General features: G+C 38.3%; 2 protein-coding genes across 5 annotated transcripts in view; one reads left to right on the top strand and one right to left on the bottom strand.

Moving 5' to 3' along the window:
- LOC114456487 (KATNB1-like protein 1) overlaps window positions 1–17,744 on the top strand; it is a 36,140-nt gene that overhangs the window by 15,454 nt on the left and 2,942 nt on the right. The window contains exon 1 of one of the 3 annotated variants that reach the window (XM_028438269.1): window positions 16,436–16,548. The exons of the other annotated variants lie outside the window; for them this stretch is intronic. The gene's annotated coding sequence lies outside the window, so the exon portion shown is untranslated. Of the gene's footprint in view, window positions 1–16,435; window positions 16,549–17,744 lie in introns of those variants that run through there. 3 annotated transcript variants of the gene reach the window in all.
- On the bottom strand, window positions 1,646–16,895 carry acp7 (acid phosphatase 7, tartrate resistant (putative)). Of its 2 annotated transcripts, none has more exons than XM_028438266.1 (14): window positions 16,821–16,895; window positions 15,031–15,151; window positions 13,357–13,557; window positions 13,070–13,252; window positions 12,198–12,223; window positions 11,314–11,411; window positions 6,398–6,460; window positions 5,647–5,818; window positions 5,391–5,504; window positions 4,811–4,877; window positions 2,706–2,773; window positions 2,562–2,633; window positions 2,091–2,228; window positions 1,646–1,989 (listed from the first exon to the last, which is right to left on the bottom strand). In XM_028438266.1, the coding sequence occupies exons 2-14, from the start codon at window positions 15,137–15,139 to the stop codon at window positions 1,924–1,926; spliced, it is 1,377 nt and encodes a 458-aa protein (XP_028294067.1). In that variant the 5' UTR covers window positions 15,140–15,151; window positions 16,821–16,895; the 3' UTR covers window positions 1,646–1,923. The 2 variants fall into 2 exon arrangements, with proteins under 2 accessions (XP_028294067.1, XP_028294068.1); XM_028438267.1 differs by having other exon boundaries at window positions 5,647–5,761.

The raw sequence follows: 17,744 nt of genomic DNA, 5'->3' as shown, positions 1-17,744 counted from the left end.
CATTTTTTGGGTTAGGTGGAGGGATCTAGTGGGGTTAGGGAGGGTTAGGGTTAAAGTTAGGATTAGGGGTTAGTGTAATGAACGACACTGTCACATCATAATGACAGCATAACGTCAGCCTTTATGAATAAAACATCAAGTAAAGTGATCCCAAAATCCTGATTCCATATTACTGCAAATGATGTAATACTGCAAGTACCGTCGTTATGTGGTTGAGTTTTATTGGATTTGGGAATTTGGATCTACAACAACTACTTTTACTTTGAACAAAATCTTTCTGCGGTCCAGACAAGATGCTCTGGCAGGCCAAATTTGGCCCACAGGCCATAAGTTTGACACTTGTGATCTAGAACATATTCTCTATCTTAGATTCTTACTTGTTATTGCACAGGGACCCTTCTTACTTGTGGGAACAACATCAACCTGTCAGTCAGCTGACTTGTCTTCTCAATGTTCCCTCTTTTCTCTAAGAAGTAAGAAGTAAATAAATATCAGGTTAAACTTTGATTTGTTTAAAAAGTGATCTTTTGGAATGCGCTCATCTCTAGCATTCTTCCATAGTTGGCTTGGTGCAGGTTAGCCACATTGTGCTACCTGAAGTATGCAGAGTTGTATACCACTGAATCCTTCATGCATGCAGATGGCTGAGTCAGCACAACAATGCAGATAATTGCGCTCTGGCCCTAAAAACGGATGAACTCCAAACATTGTCCTACCTCCAAGATTCATCAGCCATTAGTATGCAGCATGTTAAAAATGATCATTTAACCAGAGTTGAGCTCGTCATGATGCCAGAATGCTCAGTGTTTCACTCTGTGCGCATCCCACAGACCGCAAGCATCTTCAGGTTATGTAAGAGTGACTTTGTGTCGACGTACGTTAACCTCCACGTGTTTTTTAGCTTTAAATGCTGATGGCCACACATAATGACAACAATGCCTGGTTTAGATATCTTTCATAGGCTTTGACTGGGAGAGAATCTGCCTGATATAGTGATAGATGCTGGACTCTGAGCCATACTAAGTGTATTCGCAGGTTTATGGAATGAAATATATCCTTTGGAGGGATGACTTCAGTGACTGTTGCATCATGGTCACATTCATCAGTGTCATTTCTGATTGATTATTTAAGCAGCAGGAAAAGGGACAAAAAACTGCATCTGTCACAAATGATGGAGAACAAACGCTAAGGATGTCTGTATTTTATTGCAAAACAATGTATTCCCATTGATTATAAAACACTACAATGATCTTAGAATTATTTACAATATCTGATAATCTATTGCAGTGGTTCTCAAACTTTTTTGTCTCAAGTTCCCCGTTCTTGTATTTCTGAATCCAAGTATCCCATTTGTCCGACAACATTTGCTCAGAATGCTATGAAAAAACCACTATACTGAAGAGCATAACGATGAAATGAATGAGTGATAACACACACTTTAAAGAACTGAATTTTGTAAATAAGTAGAATTAAATGGTATTTAGTGCCTCCTGAATAGAATTCTATAGTTTTCATTATTTCCTGTCATCTCCCACCTGGTGTGAGACCAAGATTGTATTTTCTGTTTATGTTCTAATCAAGATCATTTCCATCACCATTATTAGGATTATCGTTTTTAACTGAAAATAAACATTAGCAAACCCCATATTTTCAATGCTTTCATTTATTCATTTTCACTATCTCAAGTACCCCCTGTAGTGCCATACCCCTAGTACCCCCATTTGAGAAACACACATCTATTGCACACAATTACACGTTGGTTTTAAAAGTAAAAAAAAAAATCTAAAATATATCAAAGAAATTCGTTTTGATCAATAAAAACCCCTGGATCACATCAATCTTTAAATCATCAGTGTAAAATAGCAGCATTATGTGCTTGTTCGAAGCTCAAAGTGCATCTTGCGAGGAGTTATTTTTAGTTGGTCACAGCCAAGCAGAGACGCCATGTTTTTCTTTCACCACCCAAATGCTGTCAATAACCTTCCCATCCTGGAAAACACAGAAAACAGTCAGAATGTGAGTTTTTAAAATGTGCTGTTTTGGTTCTTACTGAGCTGTGTTTATGCGCTCGTTCTTCCACATGTGCTCACCTGATCATCAGAGACCTGCTCCAAGTAAAGGTGGGTGGCATTGAACACTTGCATGCGGCTGTAGCCATAATCAGTGCTGCGGAACGCGCTCCACCCTTTGGGGTTTGGATTGAATCTGTCTGTCCTCTCCCTGCAGCCCTGAGGACAAGTCCGAGGTGATTTAACAAAAGGTGTCGGCTTGAGCTGATCTCTGTGTCAAAGTTTAAAACCATTAGGTGTGACTGTGCCTCGCTGTGAGTGTTCTGTATTCTGATATGTTGATGAGTAATCATTTCTGAGACAAAGCACGTCCTGCCACGCTCGCTGCCACATCAGAAAACACTTACCCAGGAGCAACAGCTGGTACTGAAGTTATGTGGCCGACCAGCTGCTGCGCAGACAGAACTGTGTACAATATATACCAGCGTCTAGTAGATCATTGCATTGATGTGTGGAAAATTATCAGTTACAAAGTGATGTGAAATTACTTACAGCCGAGCCTGTAATAATGTGTACAGGTGCCTTAGGGTTCACATAGGGCTGCTCGAAGCTCCCGTTGTACACCTACAAACAGAAAAGCTTCATCAGTTCACGTTTACTGGAGACGAAAATGATGCAATAATGATAAAAACTAACTTTGTCACCATAGACCGGCCACAGTCTCTCATACGTATGTTCATGTGCCCACAGTTCAACATCCACTCCTGTAAAACACATTTGATGTCAATAAGCAACATTTTGTAAAATCTGCTGCCCTACTTTGATGACAGATGTAGAGGTCGAAATTTCCGTGATTGCATAAAAAGGACGAGAAAAAAAACAAAAAACAAATTCACATGTTTTTTTTTGCAATTATTATTGTTTATTACAATTTATTTGATTTTTTTTAATAAAATCAAAGCAGAATTTTCAATATGAAAGTTTGTATCTCTCACATGCAATGTCACGCATTTAGATGCAATTTTTTCACCATAAACAGGAATATTTCCGGCAAAAAGACGGAAATTTTAATTGTCGCGTATAATATGACATCATATGTTGCAATATTGCTGAAATGGCTACTGAATATGACACCGACTACACTCTCACTGACATATTTTGAAACAATACCTGTACCATGCATTTACACACAATTTTCTACCGTAAATGGTTTATTTAGTGTTGCAGCAAACAGACAGATGTCAAATCTCATTGCCAAAATGACATTAATAACAATATAACGTTAACTCAACTAAACATGCGTAACAAGTATGTTTTGTGCGATTTCCAGATGTTTACACGCAATAAATAAAATCTGGAAACGCCAATAAAACAGATACAAATGAAAGACGGGAAACTGATACAAAAAAAGACGCAAAAAAAAAATTCTGAAATGAGATTTGAAGTATTTTGAAATGGGAAATTGGAACTTCTACAGATGGCAGTCAAGTCCAAATCCAGGGACCAAACTATGCAAACAAATCCTTATTTATTCAAAGTGTTGCTGTATCCAGAATTGCCAGACTTGCCAGAAGCCAGACTTGATTGTGAAAGACCTGCAACGCAATTAATCTGTTCTCTTCCGTGCAAAGTCTAATCCAACGGTCTTAATAATGCATGAGGTTGTCCTCGGCTGAACCAATCAGAAACCAGTTCTACTTCAATCAAAACAAATAAACCATCACCTTCCAGATGTATTGCAGGTGTGTGTGGAAGTAGCAGAGAGTGCATCCCAGGCTTCTAACTCACACAGCATCAGCATCGTGACAGTTCATCGCCAATTAAGAGTTTCTGCCAAAGTTATAGCTTTGTGAAGGCACGCAGTAAGGAATCCATTTTAAATGTGTTAAATGTCCAAATTTCCAGCAGCATTTCATCTTTCTTGATGAACTACATGTTAGACCAGAAGTGTCAAACTCATTTTCGTTCAGGGGCCAAATACGGAGCTGTTTATGTTAAGTGGGAAGCAGATTTTAGGCGGGAAAATTAGTAATTTAATTATTATTGTGCTCTAGTTTGCACTTCCACGTATGAGTGAATTATAAAACATCTACAACACTTATAATATCAAAGCAATAGGTGACAGATATCAGTCCCTGCAGGGGGAAAGGTGAGCGCTACGAATATTATGGAGTTTCATTGAATTTGTGTACACATTATATTTGGAGACATCTATCTGAGATATCAACAATTGAATTAGTTGGTAATTTACACAATGATTTATGGCTTCTCTAACGTTTTTGCTTGCTAGCACGGGCCAAAATGGATGCCCTAAATCGCTAGATTTGGCCCCCAGCCCCTGAGTTTGAAACATATGTGCTAGACCATCATTTAAACAGCCATGCCCCCAGGTTTACAAAACAGCATAATCTTTTTAAATCCTGCTATTTAGTGTTTTTATTCTTCTTCTTGAGAGTTTGACAAGTGTGGGACAAAGGTTGAGGCTTCACTAAGGACTTCCATGTTTCAAATAATTATAAAATGTTTGTGCTCATGTAACCCTCTGGGCCTGTGCTTTTCAAAACACTTTGTTCTCTAATTACTTAACCTGAAGTGCTTTAAAACACTTAATGGACAAACCAGGAGAGGCAAAAAGACATGTCAGACCACAACAAACCAAAAACTTCTCTTCTAAAATAAAGAATGTTTGCATATCTCTATATTCTGCAGCTGGAAAGACATTAGTCTGCCTGAATGTGCACATTTAAAATCTGAAACATCCATTAGCAGCACACAGGTGGTTGTGAAATAGGAAAAAATACCATAGCGGTAGAAAAGATCCTCTAAACCAGGAGCTGGTGGTTTGGTGTCAGTCCGCCCCAGTCGGACCTGGGATATAACAGAAAGGGGAAAAAACAATATTAACTTTCCTTAATTCTGAAACACCACCTGCTGCATGAAACTCTATCTAGTTAAACTGGTGCCTATGCCCGCCAGTCTCACAATGTTTAGTGCCAAGTGCTACTGAGAGGAACAAGCCCCAGTGGAAAATAGTTAGTTCAATTCACCATAATTATGATAGAACACCTTTTATTTAAGTGTTTAAGTTTGTCAGGAATGCAACGTGCGCTACAGGAAGCAAACGAGGTGTTTGGCGACCCAGCTAAAACTAACCCAAAGATTAATTACTTCCAATAAAAGAAAACATTACTAAAATAAATGGAGTTCTTTATACCACGATGAACAAATGGCCCAAAAAGGCAAACAAAATAAAATAACATCACACATACATCGTCAGATAGGTTAAATGTTACAGAGAAAAAAAAATATAACTAGCAACATTTACCCGTTACCAAATTAGGGAGGAATTCTTTATATTTGGTGGATAGAACTCTTACGTACATATGAATCAAACCTGGTGCAGTCATCTTGGTCATCATCAGAGCAATACATTGGTCTATGACCCATTGTGATGATCCATGGACGCTGAGCTCTGTTCTCAGGCCTGTTGGCTTCCTATAGAAAGATAACACTATGGAATCTAAGAAATCTAGATTACATGGAGAATTGAATTGGCTATAAGATTATTTGAATGTTCAAAACAAAAGGAGCTAGGGCTGAGACATCATTATTTGATGTAAGTGTTGTGCTTGTTGACCTCAAGGTCCTTCTTTAGCCATTCGTACTGCCTGAAGAGGAGCTCCAGTCCAAACTTGAGATAGAAGTAAACCTCGGTAGAGAGGGAAATGATGTGTGCTGACCCCAGGTTCCAGCTGCAGACACACATCATTAAAATGATCCACAGCCTTGACCCAGTCGAGTAAGCATCCCTAAAGTCATCCGATAAGTTAGAACAGGCTTTACTTTAAAATGCACAAAGTGTGAAAAACACTTCCAAATCCAGACGACGCCGTGTCAATGGCATCTCGTGGATAAGTGCAAAAAGCTGCACTGTACTGTGAGGGCTTGTATGTTCCTTCTGCTGCGATAATGGTAAAGTAGGTATGCTGTACAGGACTGCTAGATTATAAGGAATAACCTCTCTGCTACCAGAACTGTGACAGACAGCTGGCTTGTCCGTATCCGAGCCCAGAGAGTGGGCAGCTGGCCTGTGGTCTAGCAATGTATTATCTTACCGTCTTTGAGAAAGAGGCCTGTGCCTTGCCATGAGTCACTCAATCAAATGTGTAGCCGCTTTGTGCAGTAAAACTCTTCCTGTGATGGGAAACTTGAGATCCCCCGCTGACTCAAAAGGTTCAATAATACTTATTGAAATACAAGATGAATAAGTCTGTGATGGTTTTAGAAAAGTTTCAACTCAATTAAAGGAAATCATTCCTAATTGCTTATGTGTCCCAGTAGCCATGACATTCCTTGACCTGTTAAATACCTGCAAAGGGCTCCCTTACCTGTACCACAAGCTCTCAGTATTGCCAGGCATGCTGAAGCGATTTCTGTAGTTGGAAAAGTTGCTGTGAGAAAAAAAAAAAAAAAAAAGTACAGAATGTGATATGTCACTGAAAAGAATGATCTGTATTCTTTGAATGTGAAAGAAACGGTAATCAATACCACAAACTGCAGCTTTGGTTTTTATTCAGATAGAGGAACATTTTCAACAGTCGATAAGGCAAAATGAACCAACAGCAGCAGCTGAAGCACATTTCAGAGTTTGGTGTAATGGTTTTGTATCTAATTTAATCTAAATTTGGTATGGGTGTTGGATCATCCGAATAAAAACAAAAAGCAACCAGATCAGAAAGCCTCTACTGTAGAACTTCTAAGGCACTAGAGCTGGTCTTGAGTATCTAAAGAGAAAATCTGTGTGATCTGACCAGTGGCTGCTTCTCTAGATTAAAGGCTGCACGTTTGTTCAGCTTCTGTGACGTTATTCTATACGTCATTGGAGGGATTCTCTGCAGCCTTAAATCATGGTTGGCCACCATAGCCAAATAATCAAAATGTGGGCAACATTGGGGTCCCTGAGTGGAGATGACATGAGACGAATGCTTCGTTCAAGTGTGCTTCGCTTCTCCATCAAAAAACACAACTCTATATACACTTCTTCTAAAACCATGACATTTTGATAAAAGGGGCTATAATTTTATTTCTCCAGCAGTCATTTAAGGAGACAAGACGGAGGGGATGAGATGATCACAAGAGACAACTAACATCAGCTACAATGTCGCTAACAAGGGCGTACTTACAGGAGGCAAGTTTGTCACTTTAAGTGCGGATTGTTTGGCTAGCATGAGTGGTAGTGTACCAAGTCCGGCACACTTCATACCCATGCAGGGTTGCTTACGTAACACATGACCTGTGGTGATGAGGTATGCACAGTCCGAATATCCCTTTCACGACTTTTGCAAAAGTGACATCAAAGTTGTTCACCTTGGTCTGAGGAAAAGGGGGAGTGTTACGCATTTGGCCACATTGTGGTATCCAGCAGCAAAAGGGGCAATAATTTAATTTATCCAGTAGTAATTTAAGGAGACAAGATGGTCGCTCTTTTAGGAGTCAAAGGTCAACCATCATTAAGTAGTTTGATGTTTCCTGGGATGTTTGCTTAGATCTGCTGACATCAGGTACAATGTCCTTAACAAGGGCCAATAAGTTTTTTACCTCAAGTGCGGATTGTTTGGCTAGCATGAGTGGAAGTGTACCAAATATGGCACGCTTTATTGGGTTGGCCCAGGTAGAAGTGGTGTGGTTGATTACATAACGCTTGTTGGCGCGTACCCATGCAGTGTAATGCAATGCAAGTAATGCATGAAATGTGTTGCGGTTTGCACAGTGCGATCATCTCCCCTTTCTCAACATTTACAATGGCAGCATCAAAGTTGTTCACCTTGATCTGAGGAAAAAGAGGGAGTGTTACTCATTTGGCCAATGGGTGGTATCCAGCAGCAAGTGGATAAGACAAAAAACCAAACTGTCATAGGAACACATGGAGATACGTTGACACATCAAGTTGATATATGCCATGACTTTTGATGTAGTTGCAGCAACATCTATAAACGTTGCTCAATGGTAGAGTGGGTCGTCCAATAATCGAAGGGTTAGGGGTTCGAATCCCGCTCTATCCGAGACATTGTCGTTGTGTCCTTGGGCAAGGCACTTTACCCACATTGCCTCGTATGAATGGGTATGAATTGTGCATGAATGTTGGTGGTGGTCAAAGGGGCCGTAGGAAAATAGGACAGCCACACTTCTGTCAGTATGCCCCAGGGCAGCTGTGGCTACATTGGAGCTTACCACCACAGGTATGACTGATGTGAGTGACTGAAGTGAATGAATAATGGTTTCTGTACATGATTTATGTCTCCTCAAAAAAAGCACTATATAAATCCAAGCCATTATTATTTGATGAGCCTGTTAATTTTTTGTATATTTTCAGAATAATTAGCGCTTGCAAAAGTCCAGATTTATTGTGGAGGGATGCTTGTACATAAACACTAAATATAATGCATGAAGCCAAGTGTACTATGATTAACAAAGATATGACCCACCTCTTCTAATTGTGCCGTGTCAGTCAGGTGTGCCATTCCACTCACACGAGCCAAACAATCAGGACTTTAGGCAACAAAGTGCTGGGGCTTGAGAGGGGTCCCCGAGTGTGAGTGGCCCTAACATACATGGCTTTGGAAAGTGGAAAAAGGCCATAGCATCAAGAGAACACAAACACAAGCTTGGGAGAACGTGCAATTTTTACACAGAAAGGTCCAAGGTGTCCACTAAAACAAGAACATACCCCCTTGAAGAAAATTCAACAAAAACAAAAAGTGGGATAATTTAAAAGATATCATGATAACATTTAAAAATAACATGAACTACTCTACTCAAGCTTTGAAGTGTTTTCATAAGTAAATATTCAGGCTCCCTCCCCAGGGTTAAGGGGGGGCGGTCTGTTAAAAAATACCACTGTATACAAGAACAAAATAAAAAAATAAATGAATAAACTTATTCCATTAGGGGTTTAGGTGGGGTTAGTGTCCCTTGGCGGGCCGCACTGGACTGGAGGTGGGGGGCGCCAGCCGGGTTTGTTTTCAGTGGTCCTTCGCGGAGGGTTTATTTGGAGCGACAGTGCTTAGGGGTGGTGCCTTGGGGCCCGGGATGGGGGGTGTGATCCTTCCGTGCTGGCGCTGTTAGGGGGCTGGTGGAGTGGTAGTGGCAGCAGCATTGATTGTGATAGTGATACTAAAAGCAATAATGAGTCAGTTAATGATAATAAGTACAGACTGCATACTGTTTAACTACTGTATAACTGTGTTCGTCCTGTACTTTGTCTGTTTTTTGTTGTTGTTTTTATTTTGTTTTGGTTTTGTGTTTCTACTTGTATTGTTTGACTTGCAATAAAAAGAGAAAAATTATGTAAATATCCAGAAAAGGCCATTATGATATCAGGGGGATCAGAACGGTCTTGTTTTTTTGTGAATGGAGGGGAATTGAAGCAATAATACTCAACAGCAGCCGTGGTTGCTTGCTACAGTCGAGACCCATGTGTTTTGTCTTGATAATATGAAGTTTGGTGTGTCTCATGAGCAGCAAGGCTAGACCACAAGGCTTGAAAGGTTTACTTGACAGATGAGTAAAGTGTGTGAGCCTTACAATTAGTACTACAATTAGCTGATTCCAACTCAGGACACAACTACATACGGTTATAAATTCTAAAAAAAATAATAATCAGCTCTCTGAATGCACCAGTGGAATGCATCAGAAGTTTACAGTTTTTATAGTAGCAATGGATCAGGACCTGCAACAAATCTATGGTTTATAGTGCCATCTTGTGTCAAAGAATAGTACTGCCAAAGACACACACAAAATCAACACAAGGGTTCATTGGTCCTTTTTAAAGACTTTAGGGATTTTGTGGTGGTGGAGCTTTTTGATAGAAGCAGGGTTGAATAAAACACAAGCTCACAAACTGGCACAAATAAGGAAACCTATGTGTTAATGCACATTGTTAGTATATAGTTTATAGAGCAAACCAAAGTACCCATTAAAAACAGACATTGCAGTCATCAGTGCCCAAAATGAAACAACAAATCTTCAACCCATAGGGGGAAGTAATGAAGATACAATAATATTAGTAATCTGTTCCATGGTATTCCCTCTGACCCAAAACGGGCTTGTTTCCATAAGTTTCCGTTTCTCTCACAGTAAGATTGAAATAAACTGGTACATGTCAAACTTAATACAAGATCCTGATTTCTTAAATTATCCCTACAAGATTTTCCTTCCTCATCAGTTCTGCCCTTTAACCATCTGATGAGCATAATAATCCACAAAATAGGATAAATTATCGGTACCAAAGGAAAACTCTGTTGACTACTCCATACTTCAAGAAACATTTCATGGATTTCCAGAACTAATTATTGTTACAAATAGTAGCTTTTACGTCTCTTTCCTTCTGAGGGCCTGCTGAAACATATGCTGTGCTTGGGTCACAAAGAAAGTCTTGATTTGGGGGATTAGCATCTTCAGAGGACCCACTGATTTCATCCTGGTGGAATGCTAACTGAAAATATTTGTGGTTAGCCTTATTACGGACAACTTTTACCCATTAGCTTTTGAGGTTGGAAAGAGAGAAGAACAGAAAAACATAGTGAGAGGTAGCACAGGAGAACAGGAGGAAGAAAAACAGGAGCCAGCAGCTGGGAATGTTTGGGTTTGGTGCTAGCACACAGAACTAAACACGTAGTTAAGTGTCGAAGACGGAGCTTTTTGATATCAAGTCTTAAGTCGGGAGGCAAAGCCAAGAATAAGAGGCTACTGTTTGTAGTCAGTGGTTATTTTACACATGGTAAAGCTGAATAAGAGCTGGAGTATTGTGGTGGAGGAACTGGCACATTCCAGTCTTTGTATGCAGGTGTATTCAAAGGACACAGAAATATTTTCCACCGCAACGACTGATCTCTGCAGAGAAATAAAATCTTGAATATTTTGTTCAAATAAATCTTTTTCTTAAAAAAAAAAAAAAAGATTTTGGCAGTTCCTGGTGCTGCTCCAGACGATACTGACGAAAATAGATTCCATCTGTTAAAAAAAAAAGGCTATTCAACTGAAGTAAGTGTCTTGTCTGAATCTGAAAACTGACAAAATATCGCATTTTCCTTTCCCTCAAAAATGTTCCTGCCTCTATGACCTTAGTGAAAAGCAAAGCAGAAATAAAGTAAAAGGTCATGGTAATTTGGTACTGAAGCTGTATAGAGGTCGAGAGTCGACTCACTGACTGATATTTTGGAGAAACCTTTTTTTGATTACTGAGTCATAGCTCAGTTATTGAAGAATATTTAGAGAATAACAAATACATCTCCAATGCACTTACTATGCATTTTCGTGGTTGCCTGGACAGGTCATGTAGGGCACGTAGGCTGCTATGGACTGGATCTGCCTCATGAACTCATCTCCAATCCTGGCATTGTCCTGCAACAGTGTTTTTAAGTTAATCCACTAGCATTTTATTCTTCCTTATTCAAAAACACTTTGCCATATAAGTTGAGAAACAAGGTTATTATTGACAGGGATGTAAATATAAGTAAAGTTATAGTTTTATTTAAGACAAGATGAGATAACCTTTATTAGTCCAGCAGCAGATAAATAAAATAAGATAAAATAGAAACAGCATAATAAAAAATAAAAAGATATATACACACATGGGCCTGGACACAGTACAGAGAGAAAGACACATGGCAAGAAAGGACTATGACAATTAAAAAAAATAAAAAAATAGATACACAGAATATATACATATACACACTAATCGAGCTAACTGAATTTATATTAGTTATCAACAATACAAAAGGACTGCAGATTTAATCTGCCCATATTATCCTTATGAAAGCATTCAAAACAAAATGATTTTAGCATGTGTAAAAGACCAACGCTGGCAGGATTGTGCATTAGCAAATGTGTTTTGAGCACTGAAGGTTTGTGGCTTTGAATGTCATAACTCTTATTCATAATATTATGGCCACATCACCCAAGTGATCATCTTTCACCACAGGTTTAAAGCTGTGGGGATGGTTAGCATTAGCAAACTGTCTGAACCACAGCGGGGCTCCTTTACTTGCTTTGATGATAAATAGTGGCTACTTCGTACGACAGAACGGTGAAGCAGCTCATTCTAAACTGTCATTGTAGAATATCATGTGTTGAATTTTATTAGAGTATTATTCACAAAACTGTCAAAAACAGAAAAAGGGGGCCTACCTCATCCATATCATAGGCAAAGTCTCCTAAAAGAGAAAGTATAGAGTTAGATCTACAAAAATATGTAACTATTTCTGGTGCAAGTTTTATATCTATTCACTTTATTATGTAGTTGTAGGTCTTGGGGGAGGAAATAGTAACACCCAAAGAAAACACAAATGATTACACATAAAAGAAGAAGCTGTATCAACTGTATCATTAGTTTAAAAAGAAAAAGGCTTTTCACAGGAAAGGAAAACTATCTTTACACAACAAATTTAAACAGTGTCTTTCATTCCTGGTCAGCAAATCTTCACATTTTGTGTACAGAAAGGAACAATAAATCAATTTATTAGAACACTTCAACTTTAACGTAGGTTAAGCGCTAAGATTAGACCGGTTCACTTTCACTCAGCTCTCAATATTTTCACATTTTAAACACGAATGGAGATTTTTCCAAATTAATGAAAGTTTTTATAACTTTTTTTCATTTTGTTTTTTAGATCAGCTCCCTTAGCCTCAAAGGAAAATCCACCAAACATGACATTTTTAACTACTAAACCACTTGGCTGTTCATAAGTAAACAACTTTAACTGAATTTGACACTTTAATCAAGATTTTTGACTATGCTTCACTTTTGTAATTAGTTGTTTTGTTTTTCGCCTTACACACACAAACTGGTAATTAACTATTACAGAAACATAAACTTCAGCTTTAAATCAACAGATTTTCCAAACAAGTTTGAGGCTAAACACAACGCACAAAATTATAATGGGAGGGATTTAATTGTGATCTTTACACCTTTACTATTGTATTTTTTATGCCTGCAGTCCTGTGTAAGTATCTCAATGACTCTTGCAGAAATGTTTAATTTGTATCAGTAGAACAGTTACCGATGTGCAGGATGACGTCATACATGCCCTGCTGCGTCTCCTTCTGCAGCCGAGCCAAAGACTGAGGGTTCTCATTACCCAGGTCACCGTACAGAGCAAAGCGGGGACTGAAACTCGAGCTGTCATTTAAAGCAGTGAAGTAGAACACATCACTCCATCCACCATCACTACCACAGTGGTACACTGCAGGGAACGACAGAAAATACACTTTAGCACCATTATTTCAAACAACCACAAGGCAAATGTGTGTGATATCAAAAGCCCGTATTATATATATATATATATACCATAGGCAGCAGTAGGTTTGAGGCCTCTAAGTGTGACTCTGTGAATGAACATCCTCCTCTTCTCCTTCCCTGAGTCCACAAAAAGTGTGGCATCACCTTTGGAGCTCATCTCAAAGGGCCGCCCCCCAACAAATCCGTACTCCACCACGCTCTCTGTCTTATTGAAGGTAGTCCAGGTTACTACCATAGAGCCTGGTACACCTGTGGAGAAAAAACCTAATCATTACAAACACAATGTATGACCAAAACACAATGTGTTGATTTAAAAAACTGTATATTTGTACGGTTGCCGTACGGACAACCCCCGGTGCTATTGGTACGGTTACCAAAGTACACATACGTAGCGTCTTAGGGTTAGGTTATAACCCAATATCGCAAGAATTTTTAGGGTTAGGGTAAGGTTTAGTCTTAGTCACGTGACCTAAACTGGCCAAATACGGGTGCTGCGCTACGGATAGAACGTCGGCATATTGATACGGCAACCGTACGGACAGCCACTGCCTTGATTTAACTGATATATTTTGAAAACACACACACAGCGTAGGCCGTCTGCCCTCCTAAACCCATGCCAGAATAAAGACAGTACATTAAACCAGTGGTTCCCAAACTTTTCACAGTTCCGTACCCCTTCTGACCTTTAACCCAAAGCCATGTACCCCCTACTCCCGCACACTTTAAAAAAAAACAATAATGTAATGTCATATACAATGCAGCCCTGCAGGGAAATTTGTCTCAAACTTTACCTGTCCTGTTGAGAAATAATATATAATAAAAGAAAAAATAATCTGTAGGCACACAATAAAACATCTTGTTCAGAATTTTCACTTGGTTTATTTATTCTATCTGACGTTTTCAGAGAGAAACAAATCCCTGTTTTTGGGAAAAGAAATCTACCAAACATTTGTTGATTGAACATGTAGCAGTAATACAACATATTCATTATCCTGAAACTGTGAAATACAACTCGCTACAACTTTAATGAGAAGGGTGAGGTTGAGAGGATCCAGAGAACTCTGTTTAAGTCTTTAATCGTTCCCCACGCACACGTCTTATTCTGTATTTTGTTTTCATGTTTGTCAAAGCTGAAAATCCACTTTCACACAAGTACGTGGTGGCAAAGGTCATCAAAGCAAAGCAATGTTGCTCTCGTCACCACTAGAGGATAGTCTTATATAGGCCAACGTGTAATTTGTGGCAATGCATGGCGGCTCCTGACTACTGTCTATTTATACTCTAGTTTCCAATGTTGTTCACGTTCCCCCATGACAATTTGCGTACCCCAATTTGGGAACCTATGGATTAGACAATTTGATTTTAAACATCAGACATTTGCAGTTGAAGGTAAATAGTCATAATAGCTATTGCACAAACGGTCAGGGATGCAGCCAGAATATATCACATGATCTTTTCTTGTGGTTAGAGACATCATTTCTGGGTCAGTGGTACCTCTAACACACCTGCTCTGTTTGTCTTATGATTATGTGACCAGTGGTCTCTGCCTGTCGGATACACAGTGCCTGATTGGACACATTTGAACTATGCCCCATGTTTGTTGTCTTGATTGTGCAACCCCAAATAAAAAACTATGCTTTAGATTAGATTATTATTTTACACAGAACCAAACACATTGCAGGCCATGTCATCTAAATCTAAATCAGTCCTCCATAGACTTACCTGTATAGGAAAGATGCACCTGCTCTGGTTGGGTCCAAATTGGGGGGACACTCATCACCAATAGGGGTGCAAGGCCTAAAAAGGCCCAAACTGCACCAGCACACCTCATTTTGAAAGTGAACTGCAGAAGTAAAAGCCAAGTTAAAAAGCCAACACAACCAGGAAATAATAAACTTGGATCATATGATTCTCAAAGCTGTCGGGAAAAAAAAACATCACATGACATCTGTCACCTTACTGATGACACAGCTGCTAGTTTGGTCAATGCTGATTGGCTAAGAGACAATCACACCAAAGAATATGTTTTACTTGCACATCCAAACATCAGCAGATCTGCATTCTGCTTAGTCATGAACCAGCTACAGAAAGGCTGACACAGATGATGCATCAATAAAAGCAGCTGATGTTGTTTCTTACTTTGCAGCTGAGGACGTTAAGTGGCTTAATGTGGAAAACAATAGCCTGCATGCCAAGGCTTGCTCAAATAAATAAACCTCTTTAGGTTTCAATTCAATCTTAAATATTTGTTGGACTTTAAGGCCATCTGTGTTGGACGACTGCTTTAAAAAAAATTTAAAAAAAGTAAAGTAAATGTTGCTAAAATGTGTTAAACCTGCTTATTGTACAGATTCAGGTCCATTCAAACAGCAAAAATACATTGGACCAAATATATTTACCGATTTGATTCAATTCTGACTTTTATTTTGAGTAACACCACTCACAGCAAAAAATTAAAATTAAAATGCGAGAATAAAATGTGCATAGCAGTCATGAAAAAATAAAAAAAAATTGCACTGCACATAGTAAGGTTTTTTAGGGTCGATAACAAAACAGATTAATCAAGAAAGGTAATAACCAAATTTAGAACCAATATTTATTTGCTGTAAAATTTACATTTTAGCATCAATGTTTAGAATAACACATTTGGTTTTATTCTGTTGTTGAATAAACTCTGACAAATCTTGGTTGAAAAAGCTTTTTTTTTTTATTGTCTAAAAACTAAAAGTATAGAGATCTCACAACAATTCGCAATTAATCGATTATCAATTTCTTTCGCCACCCATCCCTAATAATAGACTATGCATAATCAGATCTGCACCTGTACAGCCTGCAAATAATTACAAATCAGAAGACAAACCCTAATCAATACAATACATTACAAGTTTGTGATAAAACATGCTAAAAATATATAATCTGTAAAACTAATCTTTTGATATGAGGTGTTTAATGGTGATTTTAGGTAAGCTGTACAGTAGTACATATTAACACTGACAGTGTTGTTAGTTGTAATGGCTTCTCTGGCTTTATAGGAAGATTATTGAATTAAAAACATGTTGTAGGATCATTGAAATGTGCATCACTAATGTGTCAGGGGCTGCACACAGGGAACTATTCAGTCATGCTATTCCTAATGAGATATTATGCTCGTGCTCAACATCCCAGCCAATGTCTGCACTAAAGTCTATGAGGATGGTTGTTTAACTCAATGTTAGCATTTACGGAAGGACGAATAATAAGGCAAGTATACCTTTAACAATTGTAAAACATAATATTACGATGTTTTATGTATCTGTTATAGTCTTAGACTTGCATTTTCCTGTTTATGGTGATAAAACTGTGACGTAAACACAGTAAGCTAAGTGCAATAAAGGCGACTATTGGGTCTCTATCAAACCTTTACAGGTTAGTCACGCATCAAAAATGCAGGTGTTCTACACGCTGTGCCACTTTAAGTCCTTTCTATTTCAAATACATATTTGTTCAGTGAGTTATTTCGTGTATTTACTCACAGAATAACCACAGGCAAAGCTGTCTGGAAGCAGTGCGGTTCCTGTCTACGTCATCACAACAACTTTGGCCTGAAGGATTGTGGGAAATGATGTTTTTATGTGACGTTTGTAGCGTGTGTATAATGGGCATCTGGCCTGGACCATTTAAGGTCGTTTTAATCCTAGTGATGATTCCTAGTGTCTTTTATCAGCTCACATTAGATAACCAGATACTCAATGAGATAATTAAAAATGAATCAAGTAATACCAGTTATAACTGTGTAAATATTAGACCCAAAACTGTTTTAATGCACACGTATGCACTACATATTTCTTCCTTTTCTACAACAATTATGAAATCCATCACTTTTTTTCTCTCCAAAAACTGTAAAACATATAAAACCTCTAAAATCTCCTACACAAACAATCTACACTAATCTTTAAATAAGATAATAATAATAAAAATTTAAAAAATGAGCCAAAGGCGCATCAAAATGTTTAACCAGAAATGTAAACACATTGCATTTTTTTTGCTAAATATATTGTTATTGTTCATCAAACAAATTGAGTCATTGTAGATGATGTTTGGAAAATGTTTGATCTGAAAAACTGATTTTTTTTTAAACAGTTTTTTTCAATGCAAAACCATCCTTTTTCACTTATGGAGCCAATAAATCATTGCAAAACAGATCACCAACATCTCCATGCAAGATGTGTACTTTTGATGTTTTTATAGTCATCAAATAACTAAAAATCTGACAGCTGTTTGAAATCAGCCTTTAAACACTAACAGCTGCAGTCTTGTACACAGCTGACTGGCTTAGTCAGTTAGTGAAGCTACAGGTGACTTTTCTATGTGCTAATTAGCTTAGTGACATAGACGTTCCAGCATTAAAAAGTTGTGGATTGAATATGTGTTTGACTTGATTTACTGACTAATTATTG

This window comes from Gouania willdenowi, chromosome 22 (genome assembly GCF_900634775.1).
Source record: "Gouania willdenowi chromosome 22, fGouWil2.1, whole genome shotgun sequence".
Classification (NCBI taxonomy): Eukaryota; Metazoa; Chordata; class Actinopteri; order Blenniiformes; family Gobiesocidae; genus Gouania; species Gouania willdenowi.
The sequence above is the reverse complement of the archived record's forward strand: the minus strand, read 5'-3'. Positions and strand labels throughout refer to the sequence as shown.

What these genes read in the sequence shown, in the direction of transcription:
- acp7 (XM_028438266.1), bottom strand. Translation starts at nt 15,139, where the DNA reads ATGAGGTGTGCTGGTGCAGTTTGGGCCTTTTTAGGCCTTGCACCCCTA. An exon ending in GGTGCATCTTTCCTATACAG is followed by an intron (nt 13,558 to 15,030) that starts GTAAGTCTATGG and finishes TTTTCTCCACAG; the next exon opens with GTGTACCAGGCTCTATGGTA. An exon ending in GGCAACCACGAAAATGCATA is followed by an intron (nt 6,461 to 11,313) that starts GTAAGTGCATTG and finishes TTTTTCTCACAG; the next exon opens with CAACTTTTCCAACTACAGAA.